A 17,756-nucleotide genomic window follows, 5' to 3' on the forward strand; every position below is an offset into this window, starting at 1 on the left:
GCACCGCAAGAATTCACGATATTTCTGTCCCTCATAACCAGGCCTGTGCATTCACCCATGTTTTAAAAAAAATATACCACACTGTTCTGAATTATTAGATTTTAGTTAAAAATATATTTGCCCTACATTACATTTTCCCCCTGATTTTACTCCAAGGGTGAGGGAGGGAATGGGTGGGGGGTGGATGTCATGTTTGCATATTTTCTAAAGTTCATCAGCTGGAGAGATCTATTTGCATAAACCTGCAATTTCTTATTTTAGGAAACCCCAAAAAATAAATTCCTATTATACCCCTAGATGAATATTTTGGGATCTCTGCTTCAAGAGCAGATATTTTGGAAGTGTTAAAGGCTATGTTCACACGGAGTATTTTGCCGAGTTTTTTTACGCAAAACTCGGCAAAAACGGCAGTAAAACTGCCTCGCGGGTAAAAGAAGCGACATGCCCTATCTTCGGGCGCTTCCGCCTCTGACCTTCCATTGACTTCAATGGGAGGCAGAGCAAGCGTATTTTGCAGTGTTTTATGCCCGCGGCTCTCAATGGCCGCGGGCGAAAAACGCCGCGAAAAAAACTCTGCGAAAATCGGCGTGCAGGGAGATGAAAATCTGCCTCAAACTTCCAAACGGAATTTTGAGGCAGATATTCCTCCTGCAAAATACTCCGTGTGAACATAGCCTTATAGAAACTGAGTTTTGTAAAACCAGCTTTGAAACAAGGTGATTTGTGAAATAAGCTTCTTCTATCGTCCTCCTTCCTACATCTCTATGTGATAAATAAGGCACACATATTTGGTATCCCCATGCATGGGAGAAGTGGCAGAATGTGAAAGGAGATTAATTTTGTCCGTGGTCTATACCGTGTGTGAAAAATGCTGGCATAAACTGACGCAATTGCTAAAAAAATTCAAATTTTATTTTGTTCCATCTTATTCAAGAAACTTTCAGAAGAAAACTGGACTGTCTAAAAAAATGATAAACCCCTTGAAGAAAACCTTGTGGGGTCTACTTGTGTGAATGAAGTCATTTATGGGGTGTTTCTAATGTTTCAGCAGCATTAGGCCCCCCAGAAAACAGTATGCTGCTATAAAATCAAGTGCAGAATTCCTGGACCGAAAAGGCCAAAAAGCCTCCTTTTATGCCAAGCCCTGGCACATGCCCGCACAGTGAATAAGGCACACATATTTGGTATCCCCATGCACGGGAGAAGTGGAAGAATGTGAAAGGAGATGAATTTTGTCCGTGGTCTATACGGTGTGTGAAAAATGCTAGCCTAAACTGACGCATTTGCTAAACTCTTGCATTTTTTCCAATTTTGCCCAAAAATAATGATATATACTGACAAATGCCACTAAAACAAAGCCCTATCTGTCCTTTAGAAAGAGTGTAAAATCCAAAGATGAACTTTATTCGACTGCAGAGTTATAGTCATCTAAAGAAGCGCATAGCAAAATTGTGACATTTGCTCTGGTCATTTAGCTGTAAAACAGCCTAGTCCTTAACCGGTTAAAGGGTACCCGTCACAAGCATTTCACCTATTGAACTCTACTCACCCCTCGCTGGCCGCTGCTGTCAAAAGTTCATTGCCATGAAATTGTTCCCTGGATCGAAGGCACTAAAAGAACCATACTGCGCTATTTTGTCCAGCAAAACGACGAACAACGACTGAACCCTTTGGGCTTATACAGACGAGCATGTTCCGCATGCTGACCATTTAAATAACAGACAGCACACGGACCCATGCAAAACAACATGGCCATTGAGACATGTGTAATTTTTCACGCAAAGTGCGTCCGTTGCGTGAAACTCACTGCATGTCCTATATTGGTCCATTTTTGCAGACCTGGCCTGCCATTGAAATCTATGGGTCAGTGTTTCACGCATCAGTTGCTTAAGGGCCTGTACACATCAGCGTTGGCTTTCCATTCCGGGGTTCCGTCAGAGGTTTCCGTCGGGTGAATCCCGCAACTGAAAGTCTAACTGAAACCACAGCTTCCGTTTCAGTTACCATTGATATCAATGGTGACAGAAACATTGCTAAAGGTTTCCGTTCGTCACCATTCCGGCAGGTTTCCGTTTTCTGATGGAATCAATAGCGCAGTCGACAACGCTATTGATTCCGTCATTAAAATGGAAACCTGCCGGAATGGTGACGACCGGAAACCATTAGCGATGCTTCCGTCACCATGAAAATCAATGGTGACAAACAGAAGCTACGGTTTCAGTTAGACTTTCCGTTGAGGGGTTCACCCGACGGAAACCTCTGACGGAACCCCGGAACAGAAAGCCAACGCTGATGTGAACAGGCCCTAAGAAATGCGGGAAAATAAAAAATTTCAAGAGGAAGTGGTTGCAGAGGAGAACCACAGATGTGAAAACCAGATGCCACACACAAAGCACACTGATGCGGAACGGAAAGCACACCGACATTAAATACGGTCCGTTACTTGCGCACGCAAATCGGACACGCTTGTGTGAATGTAGGTTCCGTCTGCCACGCGGTGGATCCGGTATTTCGTAGCTGTGCTCCTGTGACGGAGCAGAACAACGCAGATGTGAACACAGCCTACATTACTGAGGAAGAGAGCCATAGAAACCCTGAAGACCCGATAAGTGTTCCCACAGACGGAACTAATCATTTTGGTACTATGGATACAACTTTTATCACACACACACAAGTTATTGGACATACGAAGTGAAAAACATTTCTACCTATAGAAAACTAAACAATAACTATAAAAACCAGTGTGAGGCGATACAATAAACAGCAGCCAGATCCTGTAGCACACTGGTGTCTATACATAACGCATGTAAATATATTTATATCGCTAGAACTCCCGCCAACTAAACACTATGCAGGCAGCAAATCTACACAGTCGCTAACAGAACAATAAAATCCAATAGTAAAAAGGCCTTCAACCCAAGCGTTACCTACTAGCTCGTCCCGATTCAATCCGCAACGCCACTTCCTCCCAGCCAGTCGCACGACGCAATGACGCAGAACGTTGACAAGCGGTAGCCATATTTATTAAGGGCAAGATTTTCCAAACGGTAAAAAATTTCCAATTTTTATTTTCTTTAAATACGATTTTGGGCTATAGCCTCATTACTAAACGTCTCAGATAAAGTTAAATATATTTTAAGTCGCAGAACGGGTCGATCTTTTTGTCTCCCGGAACGAAGACGTCACTTCCGCCCATGGTTGCTATTACGTCTGGACCCTGGAGACTGCACAAGGAGTTCTTGCATCGTAGTGTGATATCGTTTGCGGTAATTGTATACATAAAGCGCTGCTGCTGTTCTTGGAGATATAATAATAATAACAACAACGTATGCATAGATTGACTGTATTCCATATCCACATTAGACGGGCAGCCGCACGTCCTTTGTATTGGTTGAATTAGTATATTATGAATGTTTCTGCTGGTGGTTATATGTGATGTATAGTAGTGATCATGGGGGCATCGATTTTTCTGGGCTGCCAGTCAATAATCCAAATAATAGGAACAACAGCCGGCAATTCCAAAGACTGAAATGGCAGATAGTACAGCAGCACAGCAGATGGTAATAAGATAGAAAGTTGGAGGTACATATAGAATAATATTCAGCTTACCCAAGGTATTCCTATTTATATGCTTTATTAAATGTGGCTTATTAGTAAGGCTCTGTTCACATCTGTGGCTCTATAGTAGATTCCATCATATTTCACAGGGAAAGTAGCGCTGCATGCAGGGCTATTTTTCCTGTCAAAACAGTGGACACCTTGGCGGAACCCAACAGTTTTAATTGCGAACCACGACGCAAGTGTCAACAAAGCATTAGCACATTTCGGCTCTGATCGCACTTGCGTTAGTTGTATCCTGCCAGGTTTCAATTGTTTTCTGAAGGTCAGAATAGTGTGGCAGGCTGCCACAGTAAAAAAACAAACCAATAGCTTTCAGACAGGGATGTATTTGCCACAAGGCACCTGAGGGGTGACTCTTAAAGAGGCTCTGTCACCAGATTTTGCAACCCCTATCTCCTATTGCAGCAGATCGGCGCTGCAATGTAGATTACAGTAACGTTTTTATTTATTTTTAAAACGAGCATTTTTGGCCAAGTTATGACCATTTTTATATTTATGTAAATGAGGCTTTCTAAAGTACAACTGGGCGTGTTTAAAGTAAAAGTACAACTGGGCGTGTATTATGTGCGTACATCGGGGCGTTTTTACTTCTTTTACTAGCTGGGCGTTGTGTATAGAAGTATCATCCACTTCTCTTCACAACGCCCAGCTTCTGGCAGTGCAGACACACAGCGTGTTCTCGAGAGATCACGCTGTGACGTCACTCACTTCCTGCCCCAGGTCCTGCATCGTGTCGGACGAGCGAGGACACATCGGCACCAGAGGCTACAGTTGATTCTGCAGCAGCATCGGCATTTGCAGGTAAGTCGATGTAGCTACTTACCTGCAAACGCCGATGCTGCTGCAGAATCAACTGTAGCCTCTGGTGCCGATGTGTCCTCGCTCGTCCGACACGGTGCAGGACCTGGGGCAGGAAGTGAGTGACGTCACAGCGTGATCTCTCGAGAACACGCTGTGTGTCTGCACTGCCAGAAGCTGGGCGTTCTGAAGAGAAGTGGATGATGCTGATTCGTCAGAAAGCCCAGCTAGTAAAAGAAGTAAACACGCCCCGATGTAACGAACACAATACACGCCCACTTGTACATAACTTTAAACACGCCCAGTTGTACTTTAGAAAGCATCATTTACATAAATACAAAAATGGTCATAACTTGGCCAAAAATGCTCGTTTTTGAAAAAAAACAAACGTTACTCTTATCTACATTGCAGCGCCGATCTGCTGCAATAGGAGATAGGGGTTGCAAAATCTGGTGACAGAGCCTCTTTAAAGAGGATTTGTTACGAGTTTATTAATTCCCTATCTCCTAACTAATCTATTGGGCGTTATAAGGGTATGTGCACACGATAACTGCAATTACGTCTAAAATTACGGAGCTATTTTCAGGAGAAACCAGCTCCTGAATTTCAGACGTAATTGCTCGTACTCGCGTTTTGCGAGGCGTCAATTCCGGACGTAATTTGGAGCTGTTCTTCATTGGAGTCAATGAAAAACGGCTACAATTACGTCCCAAGAAGCGTCCTGCACTTCTTTTGACGAGGCTGTAATTTTACGAGCCGTCTTTTGACAGTGACGCGTAAAATGACAGGTCGTCGGCACAGAACATCATAAAGCCCATTGAAAGTAATGGGCAGATGTTTGTCGACGTATTGGAGCCGTTTTTTCAGACGTAATTCGAGTCCGTAAAAGACGCCCCGCAAAACGCGAGTACATGCAATTACGTCTGAAATTCAAAAGCTGTTTTCTCCTGAAAACAGCGCCGTAATTTCAGACGTAATTGCAGTTATCGTGTGCACATACCCTAAGGCTGGGTTCACACGACCTATTTTCAGACGTAAACGAGGCATATTATGCCTCGTTTTACGTCTCAAAATAGGGCTACAATACCTCGGCAAACATCTGCCCATTCATTTGAATGGGTTTGCCGACGTACTGTGCAGACAACCTGTCATTTACGCGCCGTTGTTTGACAGCTGTCAAACGACGATGCGTAAAATGACTGCCTCGGCAAAGAAGTGCAGGGCACTTCTTTGCAACGTAATTTGAGCCGTTCTTCATTGGAGTCAATGAAGAGCAGCTCAAGATTACGGGCGTCAAAGACGCCTCGCATAATACGAGGAGGAGCATTTACGGCTGAAACGAGGCAGCTGGTTTCTCCTGAAAAAAGTCTGTCTTTTCAGACGTAAAAGACAGTTCTCGTGTGCACATACCCTAATGCTGATAACAGTGTCATTTGTTTAACCCCTTCGCACACCCAGACGTGCTATTATGTGCGGGTGCGGAGGGTGATGTTTGGAGCGCGCTCCATATGCTGTGGGTGTCGGCTGTATTTTACAGCGGACAACCGGGACTAACAGCTGGGAGCAGCTGTTCCTGGCTGTTTAACCCCTCAAATCCTGCGATCAATCGCGACTGCAGCATCTGAGGTGTTGAAAAGAGGGGGGTAGCCCCCTCCGACAGCTCATCACCCCCCCCCCCCCCCACAGTGAGATCAGGGGGTGGGGATGGGTGACGACAGTTGTTATGGCAGCCCAGTGGCCTAATGAAGGCCCCAAGGACTGCCTCTGCTAAGCCCTCGATCGCTGGTTCAAGTCCCCTATGTGGCCTAATAAAGGGTGTAAAAAAAGGGAAAAAAAGTTTAGTAGTGACAATTTTTTTAAATTTTAAAAGTTAAAAAAAAATCTTTTCCCATTTTCCCCCTAAAGTAACGAAAATATAAAATAAGTAAACAAAATTGGTATCCCTGCGTCCGTAAAAGTCTGACCTATTACAATATAGCGTTATTTAATGCGCACGGTGAACGCCTTAAAAAAATAAAGTGCCAAAACCTCAGTTTTTTGGTCAAATTAGCTGTACAAATTTTTTTTATAAAAAGTGATCTAAATGTTCTACGTACCAAAAAATGGTACGGAAAAAAACTACAGCTTGTCCCGCAAAACATAAGCCCTCGCAGTGTTCAAATGGTGAAAAAATAAAAAAGTTATGGCTCTCAGAATGTGGCAACACAAAACTTTTTTTTTTTTTGAACAAAAAGTTTATTATCAATAAAAGTAGTAAAATATAAAAAAAAACCAATATAAATTTGGTATCACCATAATGGAACTGAGCCACAGAATAAAGATAAGTTGTCGTTTTTACCGAACGGTAAAAGCCATAAAAACGAAACCCAAAAAACATTCGAGGAATCAGTTTTTTCCAATTTCAGCCTGCAAATAATTTTTTTTCAGTTTCCCAGTACAATATATGGAACTATAAATAATACCAAAATAAACTACAACTCCTCCCGCACAAAATAAGCCCTCACACACCTCTATTTACGGAAAAATAAAAAAGTTATGGCTCTTGGAATGCAGGGAATAAATAACGAAAATCAAGAATCAAAAAATGGCTTCATCCAGAAGGGGTTAAAAAAACAAGCCGTTTATTATTTTAACCAGTTCAGGACCGAGCTATTTTGAGCCTTCAGGACCAGACACTGTTTAGCCCTTTTTAGCACGTGTTAGTTAAATGGCTATAACTTTTTTATTTGTTGGGCTAACGACGTGATTTTTGCGATGTTTTTTCCGTAGACAATGCAGGTTTCATTTTTTATCGTTTTTATACACACCTTTTTGCTATTTTAGAATTTTTTTTCTTAAAGTTTGAAAATAATAGTAAAAAAATAAGCTTTTTTGGTAACATAGTTTCACCCTAAAATAGACCTTTTATTTGTGATCGTCACCATAAATTTGAATATATTACATGTCTATATTAGGGTAATTGGCTCAGGTCTAGCGTTACGACAATGATTGGCGGGGGGAACGTTTTTTTTGGGGTGGGTATTTTACGTGTATTTATTCTAAAAAAAAATAGCACTTTACTTTACTTTTATTTTTTGATTACTATGGTCTGTCCCTCAAAGCTCAAAAAAGACCTTTGGGGAACTTTATATATGTTTTTTCTTTCTTTTACACCATGTTTTTCCCCTGTATTTGGAGCTGCACAGCAGCCCCAGTTACAGGGGAAATCAGCCCTCTCATAGTGACTATTGTCACTAATAGGGTATGTGCACACACACTAATTACGTCCGTAATTGACGGACGTATTTCGGCCGCAAGTACCGGACCGAACACAGTGCAGGGAGCCGGGCTCCTAGCATCATAGTTATATACGATGCTAGGAGTCCCTGCCTCTCTGCAAGACAACTGTAATCATGTTTTCAATACAGGACAGTAGTTCCATGGAGAGGCAGGGACTCCTAGCATCGTACATAAGTATGATGCTAGGAGCCCGGCTCCCTGCACTGTGTTCGGTCCGGTACTTGCGGCCGAAATACGTCCGTCAATTACGGACGTAATTAGTGTGTGTGCACATACCCATAGGGCTGTGCTGGGTCTAGTTAGACCCAGCAGCAGTCTGTCAGTAACGGCACCCGGTGATCATGTGACCAGTCACATGAACACCAGGAGGAATAGAGACAGCGGCACGGCCGCTGCCTCTATTCCTATACACAGCGTTCATTGAGCGCTGTGTACAAGTGATCAGAGAAGACAGAAGCAGCGAAAGCTGCTTCTATCCTCTCCTCAGGGTCCCCGGCAGTCACTGACAGCCGGAGACCCGACATTCAGCTGCCCGATCACTCGGGCAGCAAGTTAAAATCTGCGCCGTAAAAAGTCTGTTTTAAGTACCCTGACCGCTGGCCATAAAAACACAGCCAGCGGTCGGAAACTAGTTAAAAGTTATGAGCTTTTTTCTAAATATGTAAATGAGCTTTTATTAGACATCTGGGAGGTAATCGCAGTGATTCCCCTGAGGTGGAGCTACCGCACAGCCTCTGACGCTGTCCTATCAGCATGAAGCTGCTTCATACAGTGTAAGAGACTGAGGCCGGAGGGAAGGGGGATCACTTCAAATAGCCACATCTCTGGCTGTGGACCACCTAGAACAGCGCAACTGGTGGCATATGAAAGAGGAGATTCTAATCTTTCATATGACACCAGGATCGGTACAAGAACCAGAGATATCGCCAGTTGAATACACACTTGGGAATGGAAGCTGTATACTATATGATCACACTGTGTTGTTGGACAGGGAAGGAGGAGAAGCTGTATGACGATTGGACAGCGTCCTAAACAAGACATTAGACTGTCTAGAGTGAACAGAAATAGTCACCTCCTATGTATAAAAATGAAAATAATGTTTAAAATAATTATTATTTTTTTAAAACAAAACACTACAGTTATCAGCATCATAGCGCCTATTAGATCAGTTAGGAGATAGGGAATTATTAAACTAGTGACAGATCCTCTTTAACATTAAAGTAATATTTTTTTCTTCAGTACCAGCTGCAGTAGCTGCCATTACACTCTCTGCTGCCGCCGCCAATCAATTACTTAAAGGGGTTGTCCAGATTTTATTTGTTTTATTTATAGAATGGGAAATCGTACAGTTTTCTAATATACATGTAATCGAAATTCTGCTCACGGAATTTTCTAATATAGTGAGATAGCCTCTGTCTGAAAAAATAATAATGGTATAGCCCACATCTTAGTCCATAGTAATGCATACATAGGATAACTAAATGGATGAAACATGGTGTCAGTTATGTCACCCACATCACCACTGACTGGCATTCAGGTAACACTGTCCAGGTATCTAACAGGTTAATAGTATTTTCCTGAGGCATATAAAGTATTTCTACCTACAGCAACATCTCATAGTGTCTGCGTAGGAGCAGCTCTTACACTGTCTCCTATGTTATAGATCCCCTAAAGACAGGCAGCCATTTTATACAAGTAAATACACGCACTGTAAAGTAGTTGTTCATCATTATTCCACCATTAGTCCTATTAATTTATGGCTGTGTCCTCTATGTGGCCCCAACATACGTATGTCATGTAACCTTGTTGCTAACTGAATGCTAGGTGTCACATGCTCTGTGTGCGTGGGGATAGTCTGTGGCGGAGAATGAATGGAGAGGTGGCTGCAGATGAGCTGATGTTGGTAAAATGTGAACCTTAAAGCATTCCCAACTTTTCAGAATAAACTGTCATATTTGTGTACATGAGGAATAACACTATTTCTGGCCATTATATGACTTGTATTCTGCTTTTTTCTTTAGCAGCTTTCCCCTCTGCTGGCTCTATCTTTAATTCTCAGTTCCCTTTCCATATGCTTCTATGGGCAGCGTCTGTATCTCTCTTTCTGCTTCCTCCTGCTCCCTCTCTCCTCTCTGTAGACTTCCATGTTCAGCATGTCTGTGTCTCTCTCACTCTGCTCCCTCCTCCTGCTCCCCCTCCCCTCTCTATAGACTTCAATAGGCAAGCTGCGAAGAGACCCTCCCCCCCCCCCACACACACACACACACACACACACACACACACACACACACACACACACACACACACACACACACACACACACACACACACACACTTTCTGCAGTCCTCTCCTCTGCTCTGTAACTAGGGACAGATTTTGTTTGACAACAGGGGTTGAACAGCAGATTACAAAAAGGGTGACACCTAGTGGCAGTAACTTCACACAGAATTTGCGTTGATTAAACAACTAAATTTAAACGGCAAAGTTGATCTATATCAGGTAGACTATTAGATTAGCATAAGTTGTTTGAAAAGTTAGGCTATATTCACACGAATGTGGCTAACCTCGGACGTGAAAAACGGCAGTTTATTATGTCCGTGATGCATCCGTGAAGGACGCGTTATCACGGATCCCCCATAGACTAGAGTCTATGGAGGGATGCGTAAAGCGCAAAAAAATAGGACATGTCCTATTTTTTCACGGATCCTTCACACGCCTTGTTGAAACAACGGTCGTGTGAACGGCCCCATTGAAATACATGAGTCCGTGTGACGGCCGTTGTTTTAACAGCCGTCACACGGACGCGATACATGCTCATCTGAATGAGCCCTTCGTGTTCATTTAAATAAACCTTTCTTTCTTTAGTTAAAGTTTTATAATATATAACATAACAAGCTCTAGTATGACCAAGGATAAGTAAGGGAGTACACCCAGGCACAAGACCAAGACAGCAGGGACTCAACATCATGTAAACATAAGTAACAAAAATGGGAAAACGTGAAATAAACCGGAAAAAACAACAGTGAAACAGTGGTCCCGCAATGTCGGAAATAAAGAAAAAAGCATATAACAACTTGGCAACAAAATCACCGGACTTTGCTCAAAGTAAATGTTTTTTAATCAATGTACATAAACAGAAAAAAAGTGGGGGGGGGGGGGCTAGGGAATGCAGGAGCTAATTTTAATAACATCTTTTCCATCTTTCAGATAAAGGAGTGAGAAGAATAAATAAGCATCCCTAAAATGGCCTGCAAGTGGATATCACAGGAGACCTTCGACGCTATCATACAGGAAAATATTGCAGAGTTTGATATGGAACCTGAAGAAGCTTTGAATGAAGCAATTCAACAGTTTGAGTCACAAGGTACTTATCTACTAATAAGCTGATAAAAAGGAGGATTTGGTAAAAATTTGGTAAAAATTCTGTTTGTTTGATTGGGATTTGGCAAAAAAGTTTCAACAGTTTTTTCTCCCAGGTAAACTTCAACTGTTTGTACTTTATAATAAGACAGCTGTATCACCTTACAAGGGTTGTCCTCAGGATAGCTGATAATTGTCTGATCACTAAGGACCTAGTCCTGCGACCCCCACTGATCGCCAGAACGGGAGTCCAAAACCCCCAGATCCTCCTTGCTGCACCACCCGCAGTGAGGACAGGGCTTGAATTGTGCGGTGGTCGAGCATGCACCCGCCGCTCCATTCAATGTCTATGAAACTGACGGAAAGAGCTGAGCGCCTTACTCGACTGTTTCCATTATTCCCATAGACTTTGAATCGAGCGGTAGTGTAAATGCTCGACTGCAAAAGCTAGCTCAGCTTATTAGTCTGCTATATTACTTTAAGGCTACTTAGCGACATTTGATCTCTGTTGGCTTCTAGTATTTACTTCTTTAAAATTAGTGCATGAAAATATTTTGTCTTGTAAAACTATTCTTGCTTTCTGAATATTTAATTTTTTTGTCTGTATTTTTTTATTAAACAGATTCTATACTTTTAGTAAATTATTATTATTTTATTGTGAAGTTCAAGAAGATCTGTCATGGTCATAGATCTCTTTAGATAAGGACATGTACTAGATTCTCTAATGGAAACAATTCCCCTGCTGAAATGGCCCCGGACTTGAGGTAGAGGTCGTCAACAGAGCGCACACAATGGGGGACATTTATCAAAACTAGTGCAAGGAAAAGTGGATCATTTGTCTATTGGCAACTGCTTCACTTTTCCCTTACTCTACTTTTGATGAATCTCCCCCAATATGTTAAGTAGTGTGGCTGTGTCCACGCACTTATCTTACTAATGTGCGATGGATGAGGCCTTGGGATTCCTCTCAGAAAGTCAGGTTAGAGGGACGCACTACCTGCCCCCTGGCTTGTTTCTGTTAGGCCACTTTCACTTTGGTCAGTTTTTTGGATTCGTATTTTTAATCCAAAACCAGGAGTGGAAGCCGTGCACAGAACAAGTATAATGGAAGCACTTATACTACTTCTCTTTTTCCATACACTCCTGGTTCTGGCCTAAAAATATAGATGCAATATAACTAACCGAATCTCCACTGTGTTAACCTGGCCTAAGGGCTTGCAGAAAAGTTCTCCCTGAACACATTAGGGATCCATTCATATTTTTCTACATATACGTGGGTGTATGTATGTATGGGTGTGTGTGTGTGTGTGTGTGTGTGTGTATGCATGTGTGTGTGTGTATATATATATATATATTTGTATTATTTACACACAAATGTATCTGGTATAGCAGTATTTTTCCACATTGTCAATACAGGGAAGAAATTATTTTGGAGAATTAGCCCTTTTTTTTTCTCCTCAATTAGGAGTTGACTTGACAAACATAATCAAGGCTGTGCGGATACAAAGTAAAGAGAGTGAGGATGCTCCAAACCACGATATCCTGCTTGTAAGTATTGTAATAGAATCATGGAAATTAACTCACAATTATATAAATTTCTATCATTCATTTGCTGACTAAGAGCAAACAAGTGCTTATACAGTACATGCTATAGTCTTATATTCATGGGGCAGCAAGTGACAGTAGGAAGAAAAAAAACATCCTGTTGTCATCTCTCCCCTGTATACCTCAAGTGACCCTAGGGTGTGATACAGGAACATTTCTATGTTTTGTCACCACCTTTAACAATCACAGAGGATATGTGCTCTCTGAATGTCACATTTAGGGCGGGACTCGGATATTTACTAGCATCTGGATTGCAGAGAATTTTTTGTCTATTCAGTTAGGCCAAATTCACACGACCGAGTGCAAACTCGGACGTGAACAACGTCATTTTTTTTCACATCCGAGTTGCACTCGTGCAGGTACTGATTTTACGTATCCCTCATAGAATTCAGTCTATTGAGGGATCTGTGAAAATGGAAGAAAGTAGGACATGTCCTATTTTTCCACGCACCCTTCACACGGTCCGTTAAAACTACGGCCGTGGGAACAGCCCAATTGAAATACATGCAACGTATACTACGGTCGTGTGAAAAAGCCCTTATGGTAATTATGTGTATGTAGACATAACCAGAAGTGGCATGTATGAATTCTACACGTCTTAAAGGCTATGGACACCTTTGAAATATTTTTTTTTTTATAAAAATGTGTATATGTACGTTTGCAACTTTCTAATTCATTTTTATTAAAAATTATTTTTACTTTTTGAGATACAGCTGCTTTATATCCTGTATAAAGAGCAGCTGTATCTAGCACTGAAACCTGTATCCGTCAGGTCCACGGGACTGACGGCTTCAATGTCAGCAGGTCCTGCGTGTCTCTGACATGCAGGATCCACCTGTTATCGATCACATATAAGTTATGAACTTAGATGTGATCGGTTACAGATCGATCCTGCGTGTCAGAGACACTGAACCCGTCAGTCTCGCTGACCTGACGGATACAGGTTTTAACACTATATATAGCTGCTCTGTATACAGGATACAACGTAGCTGTATCTCAAAAAGTAAAAATAATTTTTAATATAAGGTATTTAAAAAACACACTGATGCACATTTAAAAAAAAAAAATAACTTTTTCAAAGGTGTACATAGCCTTTAAACTTTTATCTTTAGGAGGTGTTGCGCATCCCCGATACTGTTGGGTCAGACTTTTAGCCGGAAACATGGAGTTTTATTATTTTTTTTACAAAATGTTAAACTTTTAAATGAAGTTGCATGAAGGCGTCCATGAGTGTAAAGTGCGGGGTGACCTTTTCACAATGTGCCAGATGTCTACTTTCAAAAAAAGGTATAGGGGTTTAATATGATTATTTTTATTTAATAATGCACGTTATGTTTCGGTATGTTAAAAGTGAAAATTGTTTTTGAATGCAGTTCGGCATTAAATGTCTCATCAGCTGATTTTGCCAGGGGAAACTGCGGCCAGTCAGGCATTTTCATTGTATGGCTTAGGCAGCAGCTTACCATTTTGGCTCATAGAGGAGGGGTCCGGTCTAAGCGGGACCTCCCCTCACATCAATATTCCCTTCATGATGCAACCCTTTAAATGTGAATGTAATAATATGGTCACCCTGTTTTGTTTTTTTTTTACTGAATCATAGACTTTGGAGTCTTTGAGAAAGGCCTTGGAGTCATCTTCTGTAAGCAGCGTGTCTGAGCTACTCATACAATTTGGGGATCAGTGCAAGCAGGGCATGGCACATCGATACCTGGCTGGACAGAAATCTGCCTACCCTGTCGTACTGGAAGCATGGAAACTTTGTGAGGGTGATAAAGAGACTCTTCTAAACGCCCTTTATGCCATGTCTTCTCTCACTGATGGGCAGCCTGATTTGCTAGAGGGTGTGGGACAAGAACTATTAATTCGTGCTCTACAGAATTACTCGAAAGATGCTGAAGTGACTTTACTTGCCATTCGTCTTGCCCGACATGTATCCCTAAAGCATGAACAGAATCGTCAAAAACTTGTTAAGGCAGGAATCTTGCGCCATCTTACACAAGCTATATCACACCATGGTACAGATATAGATGTAGTACGTGAAGCGTGCTCTGCCTTGAGGATCATGACCTTTGATGATGACATTAGAGTTCCATTTGGACATGCTCATGACCATGCCAAGATGATTGTTTTGGAGAATGCTGGCTTGAAACTATTGATAGAAGCTGCAAAAGGTATTTCTTTCAATTAAATACATGTGGGTTTTTTTTCAGTTTTGGCTCTTGTATTTTTTATTACTTTTATATTAAAAAAGCATTGCCCCGGATGGGGAATAATTATAACCACAAACACACTTTATTTCTTTAAATGGGTTGTCCGGTTTAGAGAACCAATTTTCCTATACCCTGTTAGAGAATTAATAGATGGGGTCCTCTGTTCAGGATCTCTTAAGCTAGAGGGGATAGTGGACCTGGGGGAGGACCTGTCCTGTCCTGCATTACACAGAGATAACCCATTGATATGGATGTACATTAGTTTCCCTGCAGGGAAATGGAACACTTACTGATAGATTTCCCCACAGTTTGCAGCAGATCACATGGGGTCCCAAGCACTTTCTGATTAGCCTATTATTGTCAAGGGACACTTCTAAAAGTAGGGATTTTCCAACGCGGACAACCCTTTCAAAAGCGTATCCAAGAACCCGGGTGGTAAATGTATCTAGAAATTAGTTACTGTCACCTAACTTTACGGTGTGTTTTCTGCATGCCCGCTAGTTTAAACCTTCATTGGAATCTTATAGATATTGTTTTGTGACAGTGGTTAACATTGTAGTTATCGACCTACCTGAGCTTCATTACATTTTATGATGGACTACTAGGGCATTACATAAACAGAATTGCCCTAAAATTTCCCTATTATTTGAATATCTGCTAGGAAATTCCCTACGGCTTTTTTGTCAGATTTAAATGGTCATTAACTTCTCAACAAACTGCAAAAATCAATAATCTAAGCAAATATGAGAAACTCTGTAATATATCTTATTAAAGAAAAATGCATCTTTTTCTACTTATCTGTCACCCCCCACTCCCCCTAACTGTTCGTTCAATCTGAATTTACTGAAAAATCTGTCTCCTCAAGATAAGAAGGACCAGGTTACAGCTGCTCATAGAAGTCTATGGAGGAGGGAGCTGAGGCAGATAGAGACACACAGAACACTTACTAGGAAGCTGCAGCAGTGTCTCTATCTCACTCCAGTGCTGGATTCTCCGCTCCACTGCTCCTGACTGCTGTATAATCTCCCCCATGCTGCTGCTGCAGCTTCTATATGATTTTGGGGGGGGGGGGGGGTAATGGAAAAAAAGAGCAATTTGGCCATTGTTTATTGCTGTTTTTTTTTACGGTGTTCACGTTGCAGTTTAAATTACATATTAACTTTATTGTTTGGGTCATTACGGTTGCGGCGATACCATATATGTGTACTTTTATTTATTTTTTTTAACACTTTTACTAAATAAAACCCCTTGTTTTTTTTTTTTTTTTTTGCTGTCATTTTTATTTCACATTACCTACTTATTTTTTTAGTCCCACTAGGGCACTTTGCTACACGATCTTTAGATCGCTTCTATAATGCTTTGGTATACTTAGTATACCAAAGCATTATTGTCTGTCAGTGTAAAACTTGCATATGCCCAGGGCAGACTTGGGGGCTTTTATCAGTCCCGGCTGCCATGGCACCCCATCGGAGGCCCGTGATTGCATTTGCGGACCGCCGATGGGTGAGAGAGGGAGCTCCCTCCCTATGTAAACAAGTTAAATGCCGCGGTTGCTATTGACCGCAGCATTTAACGGGTTAAACGGCCGCGATCTAAGTAAACTTAGATTGCGGCCTTTGGAGCAGGAGCCCGGCTGTCATCAGACAGCCGAGCCCCAGCTCCAGCCTGCACGGGGCACCCGTGTAGGACTTAGGCTGGGCCGCCGTGGAAAGGCAACGGCCTAGCCTAAGGCCCCTTAGTGACCGCCGTGAAAAGGCGTATTGGGGGTCACTAAGGGGTTAAAGAATGGAGCTCAAATCCCTATATTAGCCATTTTTTTAATAAAAATCTACATAAACTTTAATGTCTTTCTCATTGAGATGTTTTTTACCTGAAGAGTCAAAATTCTAAGGAAAGGCTTCTTCCCTATAATCACTTGTTCCTTTGAGAATCTTAGAACTCAAGATTAACCTCCCACTAGTTGTCTTTGATATCATGTTTATCAGCAAGGTTTTAAATACGTGCCAGATATATATGTAGAGATCACGTTGTATAACACACAGTAAGGGTCCCCTTACACAGTCTAACGTGGGCCGTGTAAATGAGCGGCGATCAACAAGGACAGCTCGTTGATTGTCGCTTCTTTGTTCCTTTCACCATGAGCTATGTATGGGGGTGAACGCTCACTACTCTGATCGCTCGTCCCCATACATTTCTATCATGTCGGCAGCACGTCTCCCTGTTTACAGGGAGATGTGCTTAAAGACAATAATAATATTTTGTGCTGCATAAGCAAGCGAATCAGCTGATGAACAAGCGTTGCTCATTCATTGGCTGATTGTAGCCCTGTTTACACAGGGCAATGATCGGGAACGAGCGTTCCGTGAACGCTCGTTTGCCCGATAATTGGTCTGTGTAAAAGGGCCTTAAGTGTGTCTATTACTACTTCTGCCTGTTGCACCATCGTATGACTAGGGCCATATTTGTGGTACCACAATTTTCGGGGAAAAAAAATAATAAAAACATACATGAACCACAAAAACAACTGTGTTTTATGACAGTATTACATACTGTATATGTATCAGGTACCCTTTCTGTTTTCAGAAATCAACCCAAAGATTTGAGCATCGGTAATAGAATTTTATATGCTTTGCCTACCTGGGTTCTGGGATGTTTTTGGCTAGTAACTAATTTGAGTAGTTTGATGGTCAAAATTCACTCCTATAAAAGCTTGTTTGGATGCTTTTCTACTTCCCTGTATAAGGGTATGCATGGCTTTTTTGCTGGACAATATCACTAGTTTGGATGTCAGTGGATGCTCGTCTTACTTACTAGGTGGTACCCTTAAAATCAAGTGTAAAGCTAGCCATACACATTATATAGCTGTTGGCTGAATGCCCACA

At 41.8% G+C, this 17,756-nt stretch overlaps 2 protein-coding genes across 5 annotated transcripts in view; one reads left to right on the top strand and one right to left on the bottom strand.

Annotated features, from left to right (window-relative positions):
- The window catches only part of LOC142648736 (SURP and G-patch domain-containing protein 2-like), an 84,700-nt gene extending 81,710 nt beyond the window's left edge, over positions 1–2,990 (bottom strand). For 2 of the 3 annotated variants that reach the window (XM_075825471.1, XM_075825473.1), the window contains exon 1: positions 2,928–2,988. The gene's annotated coding sequence lies outside the window, so the exon portion shown is untranslated. Of the gene's footprint in view, positions 1–2,927 lie in introns of all 3 variants that reach the window. The other variant, XM_075825472.1, reaches the window with a different exon arrangement.
- A 141-nt stretch (positions 2,991–3,131) lies between these two features.
- The window catches only part of ARMC6 (armadillo repeat containing 6), a 41,581-nt gene continuing 26,956 nt past the window's right edge, over positions 3,132–17,756 (top strand). The window contains exons 1-4 of one of the 2 annotated variants that reach the window (XM_075825474.1): positions 3,132–3,266; positions 10,907–11,063; positions 12,525–12,607; positions 14,265–14,835. In XM_075825474.1, the coding sequence (XP_075681589.1) occupies positions 10,943–11,063; positions 12,525–12,607; positions 14,265–14,835 (775 nt within the window). In that variant the 5' untranslated portion in view covers positions 3,132–3,266; positions 10,907–10,942. Of the gene's footprint in view, positions 3,267–10,591; positions 10,805–10,906; positions 11,064–12,524; positions 12,608–14,264; positions 14,836–17,756 lie in introns of those variants that run through there. The other variant, XM_075825475.1, reaches the window with a different exon arrangement.

This window comes from Rhinoderma darwinii, chromosome 1, assembly GCF_050947455.1.
Source record: "Rhinoderma darwinii isolate aRhiDar2 chromosome 1, aRhiDar2.hap1, whole genome shotgun sequence".
Classification (NCBI taxonomy): Eukaryota; Metazoa; Chordata; class Amphibia; order Anura; family Rhinodermatidae; genus Rhinoderma; species Rhinoderma darwinii.